This window comes from Manis javanica, chromosome 3 (assembly GCF_040802235.1).
Source record: "Manis javanica isolate MJ-LG chromosome 3, MJ_LKY, whole genome shotgun sequence".
Lineage (NCBI taxonomy): Eukaryota > Metazoa > Chordata > Mammalia > Pholidota > Manidae > Manis > Manis javanica.
The window spans coordinates 54,885,353-54,900,352 of NC_133158.1; the positions used below are offsets into that span (position 1 = coordinate 54,885,353).

At 37.4% G+C, this 15,000-nt stretch overlaps 1 protein-coding gene across 6 annotated transcripts in view; it reads right to left on the reverse strand.

Moving 5' to 3' along the window:
- USP16 (ubiquitin specific peptidase 16) overlaps window positions 1–15,000 on the reverse strand; it is a 34,545-nt gene continuing 19,545 nt past the window's right edge. For 5 of the 6 annotated variants that reach the window (XM_017680040.3, XM_017680038.3, XM_017680034.3 and 2 more), the window contains 6 exons: window positions 14,693–14,869; window positions 6,050–6,716; window positions 4,900–4,994; window positions 3,925–4,011; window positions 523–679; window positions 1–420 (listed from right to left, as the gene is read on the reverse strand). In XM_017680040.3, coding sequence (XP_017535529.3) covers window positions 296–420; window positions 523–679; window positions 3,925–4,011; window positions 4,900–4,994; window positions 6,050–6,716; window positions 14,693–14,869 — 1,308 coding nt within the window. In that variant the 3' untranslated portion in view covers window positions 1–295. The remainder of the gene's footprint in view (window positions 421–522; window positions 680–3,924; window positions 4,012–4,899; window positions 4,995–6,049; window positions 6,717–14,692; window positions 14,870–15,000) is intronic. The other variant, XM_073231442.1, reaches the window with a different exon arrangement.

A 15,000-nucleotide genomic window follows, 5' to 3' on the forward strand; every position in this document is an offset into this window, starting at 1 on the left:
TTTTGGGGGTAAGTCAGTTTATTGTTGTGTTGTGAACCACCACCCAGACATATTTAAGCACAGAGGACTTAAGTAATTCAGAATCCTTTCCAGAAACTGAAAGCAGGAATAAAAACCACTACGACAGTACAAAACCACTGTATATTTTTCCTTCAGTATTTCAATAAACATGATTTCTTCTGGCAGGTACTTAATTTTAAGTGAACATGATTTAGTCTTTACCTCTTTATTATTATTATTACAGCCATTATAAAAGCCATTAACATGTTTCTAGAGAAAGTACTTTTTGAAATTGTTATAGTATTCTCTCATAAAATAGGAGGTACGCTTGTGAATTCAGGACTTGAGTTGTAGGTACAGCTTGCACATGGGAATCGCTGATGTGAAACCACTGCCCTTTGGTTGACTGCATTTCAAAATCTGTCAAGAGACCATGTAAAATTAAATATAAATGAAGATTCAAAGTCATTATTTTTTGATTTTGCCATAATCGGAATACCAGTACTTTCCAAGACATCCTACCTTGTGGAATATCACCATGGAGAACAAGATTAAAGAGATGACTATTTGCAGTTCTTGTCTTTGCGTAGGCAGTATAATGCCCTGACCTCATGGTGCCACTGTGCTCAACAACTCCATACAGGGAATATAGTACCCTTGTATTTTCTTCAGCAACATTCTTTGAAAAGGAATAGAAGTCAGAGGTTAGTTCTAGTCCCATTTATACAAATGCCATTGGCAAGGTAATTTTAAACTATGCAAAGGGTGTCTCTAACCTTTACTCTGAGAATGTGGAAATCATGAGTCTGAACTAGACTGCTCTTCTCAGCCTGAGCAGTGTCACACTTAGGTTTTCATTGGAAAGTCACCACTGCCATTTATCTGCTAGAAGAACCGTAAGCCAGCAGCCACTTGCCGTAATCAGCTTCCTGGCCCAGATACTTAAATCAATGAACTAAACTTGCAGTTTCTTTGGGAATATTGGGATCTAAACTTGCCGGTTTCTTTGGGAGTCTTGGGATCAAACAATTCCAAAGTAGCTCAACTACTACAACATTCTAGTTCCTGCCCAGAACGTAAGCTTGTAACAGCAAGGGTACAGCATTAAGACATGCCAAAAACTACCCCTTAACATTTCCAAATAACCCCCAAAGAATTTGGTGAGAAGCACATGTAAGCTCTCAACCACCTCGAGTGGAGAATGCTTATTCTTTTAAGGTCCCATATGCTATAGCGCTGGTTGGCAATGGGGAAAGGCATTCTCCAAGTTGGGGGCCACTTCAGACTCTTCTATTTATGTTCTCTTATAAAAAGTCTTCCCGAATGGGCATCACTGTCCACTTTCTTAGGGATTTCACTTTCCATCAGTGAGCTTCACAGGAATATCACTGCCATTCCATGAGAGCCAATTCACAACCAGTACTATATTCTGGATTTGGTCATGACTCAGAACTGTTTGACTCAGAAATCTTACTAATTTTCTAGTCTCAGTCCACAATTCTTCTATTCTTCCAATTCTCATCTCAGCTATACTCTTTCATCTAACAGAATCCTCCAATCCTCATTTTCTCCCAGCCTCCTACAAAGCCTCTTCTGGCCCCATTCTCACATGAAGTCTTTTATCTTCACTATTCAAAATAGTGGAACAGCTACAGCAGCATTACCTGAGTGTTTATTACACACACAGAATCCCAGGCCCCCACCCAGACCTACTGATCCCCAGTGATTCATATGCACATGGAAGCTGAGAACCCTGACGACATGTATCACTTTTACAAGTAATCTCACACCTATCACCAGCCTTACCACCACATCGAATTCATCACAGAACCCCACTGAATTCCCAAGCCCACACCCAGACTACCACTATTGCTAGGAAACAAAATTATGTAACCCTGCCAATCAGTAATTCATTGAGTCATCTGAATCCTCTGTTGTTAGCATCATCTTGTAACTTGTTCTTAGCTGCCTCTTCCATAGATGTCCTTCACAGCAACTGGCCCAAACTTCACCACTCGTCTAGCCTGTCCTTATCCCCCAACTCTTTATTTCCTATAGATGACCAACTCCCACTTCAGGAAGTTAAGACAAATACACAACGTACCCAACTACAAGTTGCCCACTGTCAGGAAGGTGAAGCACCTTCTCCTTGTTCAGAGATGATTCTCCACTTAAGTCTTCATCCCAGCCCTTCCAGCCTTCTCCACGGTCTTGCTCAATTATCTCTCTTTTTCATATTTTCAACTTAGAGATTTCCTTTAGAGTTTGTAGGCTACTTTTAGATTTGTAGACAACCCAGACTTTTAAAAAAAACCTTGCATGATCCACCACTTTTCCCTTTCAACAAAGCCTCTAACATATCTACATGCTTTATTTCCAATACTCTCATTCATTTTTCTCAGCTTCATTTCTTCACTGAAGTTACCAACATTTCTTGAAAATTTTGCCATGTCTTTTATATTGTCTAATTCATTAAAATACTTTGTAGTCTTTTTCTCTGACAGTCTGACAGAGGCAGCTTTGTCTTTTCCTTGAAGCTTAAACACAGGGCAATGGCATTTTAAGCAAAAGATGGATTCTTGATGACCCTGTATTCAAACTAATCCAACCAAAGGTATTTCTGTTTACCAACAAAAGTGGCCCTACCCTATTGTGATAACCTAAAAGTAATTCACTCTATCCACCAGCTCTGAAATACCCTTCCTGGAGAATTTTTAATTCAGAGGTAGGGAGAATTTCCATCATTTCAAATTTTGTACATGAAGTATAACAGTATGTTCATGATGAAGTATTTTAAATCTGAGTATAGTACAACAGTATAGCTTCTCTGATTCTCCAAATTCCTCAACATGGGAATTCATTAGATTCTCGGTGGTGTCCTCTTCTACCTACACTTCTACCCAGACACTCGCCAGAGTTCTCATTAACCATCTCTTCTCTTTCTCTTCCCTGCTCTCCACACAGGCTCTTACCCTCTCATAGTTTCAACCTCCACTTACATATTAACTTCTAAATCTTCACCTCCAGGCCTAACCTGGGTCTCACATATGTACATCAAAATACTTTATACATAGCCACATGAATATTTCAAAAATATCTGAAATGCAATGTATCCAAAGCGAAACTCATTGTCCTTTCTCCTCTGCCCAACTTGTTCTTCCTGTATTTACTACCGCAATTTATGGCGCTCTCATCTACCATCTGCCTACTCACTCAAGCCAGACCCCAGGAATCATGTTGAACTCTTTCTGTGCCATCATCAATCCATTTCAAGGCTTCTGCCTCATTTTCCAGAACCAACTGTTATCACTCTCGTTAATTTTACCTCCTGGAATATTCTTTCAGTCTCCCCTGGTCCTGCTCTAGTTGAAACCATCATCATCTGTTGACTGAATTCAATAGCTTTTTAACTAGTTTCTCTACAACTAGTCTTTTCCTCCTAAAATCCAGCCTGTATACTTCAGCAAGTATCCTAGGTAATATACTAACTCATTTCCTCTTGACTCATCACATTAACACTTACTGCTTTAACTGGTAGTGGAAGCAGCTCTACTTCACGGAGCTTCCCTGAACCACCAACATACTGGGTTAAGTGCATACCACTCAAGCTCTGTGCATACCAAGATTAAAACTCACCCATACTAAATTAAGATTATCCATAACATATCTGCTTACCTTTAGTTAGGTACTCTCACCAACCAAGACAATGTCTGAACAATGATAGGGTCTAAAAAAATGCTGAACTGAAATAACCTAATGTTCAAAATTATTCATCAGACCTTGAAAGGATGGGGAACAAAGATCAAAAACCCACTCTACTCAGTACTTAACAACTTCATACTTCAGTAAGCAGCTACTGAAGTATTTGGTAAACTATAATTTCCCTTTAAAAGGGACTTTCCCAAAAAGACCACTTTCACATACCTTACATTTCAGGGTACAAAAAGGAGCCAAATCTAAGACTTCTGGAAACTTTATGTGTCTGTTAACTTTGCGTAGATTAAAACCGGCCTGAAAAAGAAAGATAATGGATTGAGTTCTTTTCCTGGAAAAGCTGTACACATTAGGTAAACTGTGGTCTTACTCCAATGCCCAAAAGAACATTAACATCCAAATCCTAGTTCAATCTTTGTATTCTTCGTGGTCACTGACTCCAAGTTGGTTTGTTTTTGCTAAGTCCATGCACAACACATGTACTAACACATTAAGAAAGCTGCTCCCGTGAGAAAATTCTCAGTCTTTCTGCTTTAGCTACCCAGAAAGGCCAGATTAGACCACAGGTTTTGAGTGCTTAAAACATGCTATAGCAAAATAGCTTCTGTGAAGCACACTGCCTCACTCCCTACTGGAGCTTAGTGAATTGTGCATAGAGACCCACCCAATTAGACAAGCCCATACCGACCAAAGGCAGAAAAGCATTCTAAAGGTACTTTGGAAATGAAATTTGGAACTGAGTTTAAAACTTGCCCAGCTTATAGCAAAAGTCTTCAAGACAGGGTCAACAAAATGATGAAAATCCAAGGTATCAATGTCTTTATATCAATAAAAATAAGATAATACACACAAAACAAAAACATCACTAAATTTCTTAAGTGTGAGATACAGCTAGTAAACTGGTCTTTTTTATCACCTGAAATAAAGATTAAAGTAAGATTGCTAATATTACTAAAAAGATTAACATGAATACTAGTACAACTAAAGAAGGATTGTGCCTTAATTTCTCTTCCACCTTCTCCATCAAATCTTTTCTCTTACCTATAAACATTTCTTCACTTTTCTACTCTCAAGTTAGAATTAAGATACAACAGAAAATCAAAGAAATACAGTAATATGTTGGCATAATTAACATATAAAACAGGTGTTAAATACTTAAATTTTGGGTAACAAACAAGGGGGTACCTGCTGAAATCTCTTAAAATGAAGAGTGAGAACAGGAGGAGCAAGAGAAATTAGCATCTGCTTTTTGGCATTGGTGTAAACATGTTTTCTTTCACCTAAAAGAAGAAATTTTAGCAATGTGAAAATCATTTTAGACCTCTAAAGCACTGAGATTTGCTATAAAATCATTTCAAACATCTAAAGCAAGGACCAGTAAATTTTCTACAAAGAACGAGATGAATATTTTAGGCTCTGTGGACCAACAGGAAAAAATCAAGGATATTTTGTAGGTATTGGAAATTTTTACTGACTTAATTCAAAATATATAATAATTGAATATGACTGTAGTATACTGAAGAGAAATATGGTATTATTTTCAAGATAACACCTAATAACTGGGATTCAAAGTTAGTATTCTCTACCATCAAATCATTTTTGAATATTCACCAATAAACATTTTTAGCTCAAAGATCATGCAGAAACAGGTAGCAACAAGCCAAATTTGGGCTGTAGACCATAGGTTTATGCCTGCTCTAAAGCCAACAGGATTGTTATAAAATCGACACAATTCACTTTTTATTTCAACATGTAAATAAAAAGCTAGACTTTTTAAATGTTTTAACAATTCTAGTAAGAATCCTTAGGAATCCATGATCTCTCCCTGTCCCACTTACCCAACCACAAAAGAAAAAGGGGGAGAATGGAATTATCAGTATCTTTCTGTTCCATATCTGAGGGGAGACTTTAAGAAAACCCTGTCCTCCCAATACTTTGTGACAGCCATGTCACCTTAATACACTGATGAATTTTTGTGGCTTCCTGGGTGCAGAGGAGATGAGAGCCATCACAAATGATGATAGGAAATTGAGGATACAAAGTAACAGCCACTATGTGGAAGGACCCTGCAGTGATAACATCCTAGGAGGGTGCTTTACCCACAGGGAGAGGTGTTGGAGAGCAAGATGTCCCACTTTAACTGCTGTTGGGATTCCACAGTACTTACTAGCCACTTGAATGAAGTACTGCTTATCTATTAAAATATTTATACAAAAGAGGGAACTTACTGATGCTGTCCAAATCCAGATACAATTAAAATAGGAGTACTCCACCTATGCGGAGCAAAATATGCCCCTGAACATTTTACATACTTTCTGTAAGAGAATCTAAATACCTTTTATATTTGCCTTTGGTCCATTACACTGTCTCCGGGTGCATACTTCACAAAGCAGTTTATTTGCATCTCGAAGTTTCTCATTTCGGGTGAACTGATATAAACAATGTTGTACCGAACACTCATCAGTATTGAAATCTTCCCTGTTTGCAAGAGTACAGAAAGCAGTTTCTGGGTCCTCATTTACAACCTCATATGACTTGGTCCCAGGAGTATGACTGTCACTCAGAATCTCTATATCTATTTCATCAGGTTGAAGAACAGCATTCAAGTTAAGGTTTTTGAAACCACTGGAAATGTCCACTTCTCCATTGTTCCCTTCCTTCAAGTAGGTGCCATTTAAATTCTGAGTACATTCAGTGGGAAAAAATGCCAAAACCTCCAAATTATTATCTATATTGACATTTTTCATATCTACTTCCTCTGTGGATTTTTGATTGTCATTTACAGTTTCTATCATTTTTTCTCGGCCATTCAAATCCCTCTGATTAATAACACAATATTCTTTATGTATAACTTCCTCTTGTAAACTATGGTTGGATTTAATATCCCCTTCTCCCTGAAGTGACATTTCAACCTCATATTCATTATCTTCAGGATGGTCAATGGTACAGATATCATTTAAATGAAGAACTTTTCCTTGAATTTTTTGTTGCCTTCGTTGGTTCTGTGTTAAAAAAAAAAAAAGAGAAAGAGTGTACATATACCACATCATGTTTTCTTGCTTTTCAGTAAAAAATAAGTATGTTAATAAGGAAGAATATACTCCCAAGAATTCTCTTCCTAAAAGTTCTTTTAACTATCAAAGATGAAATAAATTATAAGAGAGTTAATTCTCTTTTAATTAAATAAAACCAATAGAAAAATGCTTAAATAAACGATGGTACATCTATACAACAGATTAGCAGGAATAAACCAATAACCAATCATCAAATTACCACACTGGAGCAAATAAAAATGTGCAAGACATGGTCTCCGTTCTAAGAGATGTGACCAAGGGAGAAAGTAAGACTACTGGACCCAAGCAGCCAAGCACTACACATGAGATGAGACTGACTACACATGCACTAGGAAGGGGTGTGTCCATGTGAGTTACCATTAGTGGGTCCCAGAGGAGAAAACAAATGGAAAACTCAAGAATGCAAAATATAGAACTGCTTTGGACAGAGGGATAGAGCAAAATATTTCAGGAAACAAATGTCCAAAGATCAGAGCAGAAACAAAGAAGCAACACAAATACATGACAGTGAAGGATTTTTTTCCCGTAAAGTTGCCTTCTTTGCCCTTTGCAGCCTATTTCCAAGTAGAAGAGAAAAATGCATTTCATCAAGATTCCTGTTACTGTAATGCTTTAAGACTCAAGGGATTAGCATTGTTTTTGTAATTGAAAGGAGAGTCCCTGGTGAGGCTAATCTGTAATACCAGAAAGCTGAGGACAGTATACAGAACACAAGACACAAATCTTATGATGTGTTAAAGATAAAAATAGAGGTACATGTATAAGAAAAGTGGAGAAAGGTTATAAGTAAATACTTCAAAAAGAAATATAAATGGCTCTTAAACACTAAAACATGTTTATTTCACTTACATTGAAATAAATGGAAAATAAAGTCGCACTGACATATTTTCCATCCAGAAATCCCCAAGCTTGATAACACACTGCTGTCAAGGATAAGGAGAAATAGGAAGTCTCCTGTGTTACTGGTGGGAATATGAATTGGTACAATCTTTGTGGAGGGCAATTAGGTGATATTTATTAAAACTTCAAATGCCCCTCTTCTCAAAATGTACCCTATGTATGACATATGTATAGGGTTATTCACTGCCATTATAGTGAAAGACTACAAACCACTTAAACCAATAGAAAAATGCTTAAATAAACCATGGTACATCTATAGAACAGATTACTATACAGCTGTTAAAAAAAGAATTCTTGTGTCCTAAAACAGAAAAATCTCCAAGAATCTAACTAGAAACAGAAAAAACAAAAAAGCCACAGAACACTGTATAATTTTTAAAAGGAAGGAAAAACAAGACCCCATATTTGTATTTGGTCATATTTTCCAAAAGAAATTCCAACAGAACATATAAGAGCCTAATGAAAGTGATTGTCTATATCATAAAAAGGAGTGGAGGGGGAGTTTTACTGTACTACTTTACATATTTTTGACTTTTTGAATGTCAACATATTAATAACTCAAAACATTGTTAAAAATGAACTTTTTTAAATTAAGTTGTTGTAAGTAGACTCGGAAAAAAGACAGCAGCATGAGAAAAACAGAAACTTCCACACAAAAATATAGCAAATACAACTAATCCTGAAAAAGCAACTGAAGACTGCAGAACAGACTGCCTACATCAAGAGAAAAAAAGAAGACCGCACAGAAAAAGGTAAAGTAGCAAAGCCAAAATCCGGTGGGACCCAAGCTCTCTCGCTGCCCCAGCCCACAGGCAAGAAGAAAAACAAAGTGCGTAAGTAAGAGAAGCCAAGGAATGCTGAACACCCAGCCTTGAAGATCTGCTCCAGGAGCATGAACCCACATTACAGGATGCTCTGGAGATTAGTGGGGTTGGAAAGCAATGACAGGCAGAACACTCAGACTGAGATTCTAGCCGCTTGTAGAGAACAGGTATGCACACAACCAGCCACGCTGGGACAAAAGAAAGGTGGGCAGTTTGAAGGACTTCCCAGCAGTTATAGGGACACTAAAGGGACAAAGATTACACAGAGCTCACTGCTCAGGAGAAACCTATCCAACATGCTCAGCCCAGTAGGTTGGGAACACTCAGGAGCTTCAGACGCTCCACTCCCCTAGCTGGCAACACAGCCTTGAGGTCCCCCACTGTGGTACACAGCCTTCTGCTGCTTCCAGCAGTCGCCCTCCCACTCACCTGCCACCCCCTCATTGCATCAGAGCAGCCAGAGAGTGGCCCCACCCAAGGCAGCTTACAGGAGTATAGCACAGAGGCTCTTCCCTGTGCACACAGCAAATAGCCTGGCAGTGGAGGCAGGCATTACAGCTGAGAAGGCAGGAAACCCTCCCAGCTGAGCTCTTTTCTACTGACAGGTCCCAGTTCCACTCAACTATGACCCACGCCATTGCCACAGGCACATGGCAGTCCCAGAGAGTAGAGCTTCTGCACCCTAGAGAGCACTGCCTACACAAAGTTATTACTCCATAGGAAACACTAAAAAAATAAAGCAGCAAAGGCATTTGGTCCAAACAAAATTACAAGAAAAAACACCAGAAAGAGGGCTTGGTGAAACTGAAATCACCAAACTTTTAGATAAAGATGTCATATTAAAAGTCATAAGCATGCTCACAGAGCTACAGAAAAATATTCAAGATCTCAGGGAGGACATCAACAAAGAGAAACTTTGAAAATTACAGTATCTGAAATGAAACATACAATGGAGGGATTTAAAAGCAGATTAGATGAAGTAGAGGAGACAGTAAAAGAAATAGAAATTAGAGAACAGGAATACAAAGAAGCTGAGGGACAGAGAGAAAAAAGAATCTCTAGGAATGAAAGAATAAAAAGATTGCTATGTAACCAATCCAAACAGAACACTATTTGTATTATTAGGGTTCCAGAAGAAGGAGAGAGAGATAAAGGGATAGAAAGTCTCTGTGAGGAAATAATTATTGAAAACATCCCAATCTGGGGAAGGAAATAAGTCTCTCAGACCATAGAAGCACACAGATCTTCCAACACAAGCGACCCTCGGAAGACAATACCAAGACATATAATAATTAAAATGGCAAAGATCAAGTACAAGGAGAAAATATTCAAAGAAGCCAAAGAGAGAAAAAAAGATCACTTAAAAAGAAAACCCTATCAGGCTATTAGCAGACTTCTCAGCAGAAACCTTACAGGCCAGAAGGGAGTGGCATGATATATTTAATGCAATGAAACAGAAGTACCTCCAATCAATATTCCACCTGAAAATATTCCCATTTAAATCTGAAGCAGGCATTAAACAATTTCCAGCTAAGCAAAAGTTGAGGGATTTCACCACTACCAACCTTTCTCGATAGTATATCTTAAAGGGGCTGCTCTAGACAGAAGTGCTCTTAAGGCCTAGTAGCTGCCACCATAAATGACAGTAAAGGAACTAGACCAATTAATTACTAAACAAATACAAAATTAAATCAACTACTCACAAAGTTAGTCAAGGAATACACAAAGTACAGGATAGGACACCTAATATATAAAGTATGGACAAGGAAGAAAAACAAGGGAGGAAAAAAAAAAGAACCTTTAGATTGTGTTTGAAATACCGTACTAGGCAAGTTAAGACAAAATGTTAAATAGTAAGGAAGGTGCCCTTGAACCTCTGGTAACCACAAATCTAAAACCTACAATTGGAAAAAGTACTTACCTATTGATAATCACCCTAAATGGACTGAATGCACCAATCAAAAGACACAGAGTAAGAGAATGGATTAAAAAAACAATACCTATCTATATGCTTCCTATAAGAGACTCACTTCAAACCCAAAGACATACACAAAATAAAAGTGAAGGGATGGAAAAAGGTATTTCGTGCAAATAATAGGGAGAAAAAAGCAGGAGTAGCAGTATTTAAGTCAGACAAAATAGATTTCAAAACAAAGGGGGACATTCCAGAATGATAAAGGGGTCCAACAAAAGGATATAACCATTATAAATACCTATGCACCCAATATAGGATCACCTAAACATGCAAAACAAATACTAACAGAATTAAAGGAGGAAATAGAATGCAACACATTCATCTTAGGAGAATTCAACACACCATTCACACCAAAAGATATATCAACCAGACACAAAATAGATAAGGAGACAGAGGCACTGACAATGTATTAGAACAGATGGACCTAATAAATGTCTACAGAACACTCCCCTCAAAAACAACAGGATACATTCTTCTCAAGTGCACATAAAACATTTTCCAGAATAGATCACATACTAGGCCACAAAAAGAGCCTCAATAAATTTAAAAAGATTGAAATTATACCAAACAGCTTCTCAGGCCACAAAGATATGAAACTAGAAACAAATTATGCAAGGAAAAAAAAGCTCACATACACATGGAGGCTTAACAACATGCACCTAAATAATCAATGGATCGATGAACAAATTAAAACAAAAAATCAAGCAATATATGGAGACAAATAAAAACAACAGCCCAAAACCTGTGGAATACAGTGAAGGCAGTTCTAAGAGGAAAGTATACAGCAGTACAGGCTTACCTCAAGAAACAAGAACAATCTCCAACACTCTAAACTCACAATTAATGAAACTAGAAAAACAACAAGTGAGGCCCAAAGTCAGTAGAAGTAGGGACATAATAAAAATCAGAGCAGAAATAAATGAAATTGAAAAGAATAAAACAATCAAAAGGACAAATGAAACCAGGAGCTGGTTCCTTGAGAACATATAAGAGAGAAACCCCTAGCCAGACTTACCAAGAAAAAAAGTCTATACAAATAAACAGAATCAGAAATGAAAAAGGAAGAATCACTACAGACACCACAGAAATATAAAAATTATTAGAGAATACTATAAAAATTATATGCCAAGAAATTGGATAACCTACAAGAAATGGAAAACTTTCTAGAAAAATACAACCTTCCAAGACTGACCGAGGAGGAAACAGAAAATCTGAACAGACCAATTACCGGCAATGATATCAAACCGGTAATAAAAAAACTACCTAAGAACAAAACTCCTGGACCAGACGATTTCACTGCTAAATTTTATCAAACATTTAAAGAGGAGCTAATACCTATCCTCAAAAGTTTTCCAAAAAGCAGAAGAGAAGGGAATACTTCCAAACTCATTCTATGAGGCCAGCATCACTCTAATACCAAAACCTGGCAAAGACACCACAAAAAAAAGAAAACTAGAGACCAATATCCCTCATGAACATAGATGCAAAAATACTGAGCAAAATACTAGCAAACTGAATTCAAAAATACAGCAAAAAGATCATCCATCATGACCAAGTGGGATTTAAGGGATGCAACGATGGTACAATATTCAAAAATCCATCAACATCATACATCACATCAACAAAAAGGACAAAAATCATATGGTCGTCTCCATAGAAGCTGAAAAAGCATTTGACAAAATTCAACAACATTCATGATCAAACCTCGCAACAAAATGGGTACAGAGGGCAAGTACCTCAACATAATAAAGGCCACATATGACAAACCCACAGCCAACATCATACTTAACAGCAAGAAGCTGAAAGCTTTTCCTCTAAGATCAGGAACAAGACAAGGAATGCCCACTATCACCACTGTTATTCAACATAGTATTGGAGGTCCTAGCTACAGCAATGAGACAACACAAAAAATAAAAGGCATCCAGATTCGTAAGGAAGAAGTTAAACTATCACTGTTTGTATATGACATGATATTGTACACAGAAAACCCTAAAGAATCCACCAAAAGACTACTAAAAGTAATAATTAAATTCAGCAAAGTTGCATGATAAAAATTAATACACAGAAATCTGCTGCATTTCTACATACTAACAATGAACCAGCAGAAAGAGAAATCAGGAAAACAACTCCATCTACAATTGCCTCAAAAAGAATAATATACCTAGGAATAAACCTAACCAAGGTGGTGAAAGACTATACTCTGAAAACTATAAAACACTCATGAGAGAATTTAAAGAAGACACTGATAAATGGAAATACATCCCATGCTCATGGATAGGAATAATTAACATTGTCAAAATGGCCATCCTGCCTAAAGCAATGTACAGATTCAAAACAATCCCTATGAAAATACCAACAGCATTCTTCAACAAACTAGAACAAGTAGTTCTAAAATTCATATGAAACCACAAAAGACCCCAAATAGCCAAAGCAATCCTAAGATGGAAGAATAAAGCTGGGGGGATTATGCACTATAACTTAAAGCTCTACTACAGAGCCACAGTAATCAAGACAATTTGGTACTGGCACAAGAACAGACCCATAAATCAATGGAACAGAATAGAAAATCCAGATATAAACCCACTGATATATGTTTAATTAATGTACAATAAAGGAGCCATGGACATACAATGGGGAAATGACAGCCTCTTCAACAACTGGTGTTGGCAAAACTGGACAGCTACATGCAAGAGAATGAAACTAGATTACTGTCTAACCCCACACACAAAAGTAAATTTGAAATGGATCAAAGACCTGAATGTAAGTCATGAAACCATAAAACTGTTAGAAGACAACATAGGCAAAAATCTCTTGAATATAAATATGAGCAACTTTTTCCTGAATGCATCTCCTCAGGCAAGGGAAATAAAATAAAAACTGAAGAAATGGGACTACATCAAGCTAAAAAGCTTCTGTACAGCAAAGGACACCATCAGCAGAACAAAACAACATCCTACAGTATGGGAGAATATTTTTGTAGATAACTTATCCAATAAGGTGTTAACATCAAAAATGTATAAAGAACTCACATACCTCAACCCCAAGACACAAATAAGCCAATTAAAAAATGGGCAGAGGATCTGAACAGACACTTCTCCAAAGAAGAAATTCAAATGGCCAACAGGCACATGAAAAGATGCTCCACATCAGTGATCATCAGAGAAATACAAGTTAAAACCACAATGAGGTATCACCTCACACCAGTTAGGATGGCCAACATCCAACAGACAAGCAACAACAAATGCTGGAGAGGATGTGGAGAAAGGGGAACCTTCCTACACTGTTGGTGAGAATGTAAATTAGTTCAATCATTGTGGAAATCAGTATGGAGGTTCCTCAAAAAACCAAAAGTAGAAATACCATTTGACCCAGGAATTCCACTCCTAGGAATTTACCCAAAGAAAACAAGATCCCAGATTCAAAAAGACATATGCAGCCATATGCAGCCAAGATATGGAAGCAACCTAAGTGTCCATCAATAATAGATGAATGGATAAAGAAGATGTGATACATATACACAATGAAATATTATTCAGCCATAAAAAGAAAACAAATCCTATCATTTGCAACAACATGGGAGCTAGAGGGTATTATGCTCAGTGAAATAAGCCAGGTTAAGAAAGACAAACACCAAATGATTTCACTCATTTGTGGCACATAACAACAAAGCAAAACTGAAGGTTCAAACAGCCACAGACTCACAGACTCCAAGAAGGGACTAATGGTTACCAAAGGGAAAGTGGGTGGCAAGTGTGGGTGGGGACGGAAGGATAAGGGGATTAAGGGGCAACATAATCAGCAAACACAACATAGGTTAGGTCACGGGGAAGACAGTACAGCACAGAGAAGACAAGTAATGACTCTATAGCATCTTACTGCACTGATAGATAGTGAGTGCAATGGGGGCGGGGTGAGAACTTGATAATATGGGTGAATGCTGTTCATCTGAAACCTTCATAAGATTGTATATCAATGAAACTTTTTTTTTTTAAGTTGTTGTAAGTATGCAGGACTGGGGGAAAAAGCACCTTTTTTTCGCATTTACTTAAAGCAATTTCCCTGCAGACAAGTGAGCTAGGTCTCTAACTGCGAAAGGAAAGTTTTTTTTATGCAAAGTCACAGACACACATACCAATGGTTCCAACTTCAAACTCAACAACAGAAACTACACATCAGGGAGCATGGCATTCTTCCTGTCTGCTCACCTTCGCTTGCTTCTTGGCTTGCTTCTTGGCTTTTTTCTGTAAGTGCTTACTCGTTCCTGAAGGAATATCATTTCTCTCTTTTATGTACCTGTCGTTATCATTTTCTTCCTCACTGTCTTTATCTTCATCCTCCATTGACTTTTTCAGATTTTTATCATTAATACTTTTCTTACCACTCTTAAAACATGGAGAAAATATAGGCCCAAAATAAAGTTTTACAACTGCTGCTTGGTGAAGAGATTTCATGTTACCAAAATATTTTTCTACTCCTGTTTTACACTAAATTTATTTTCTACAATGTTTGAAAA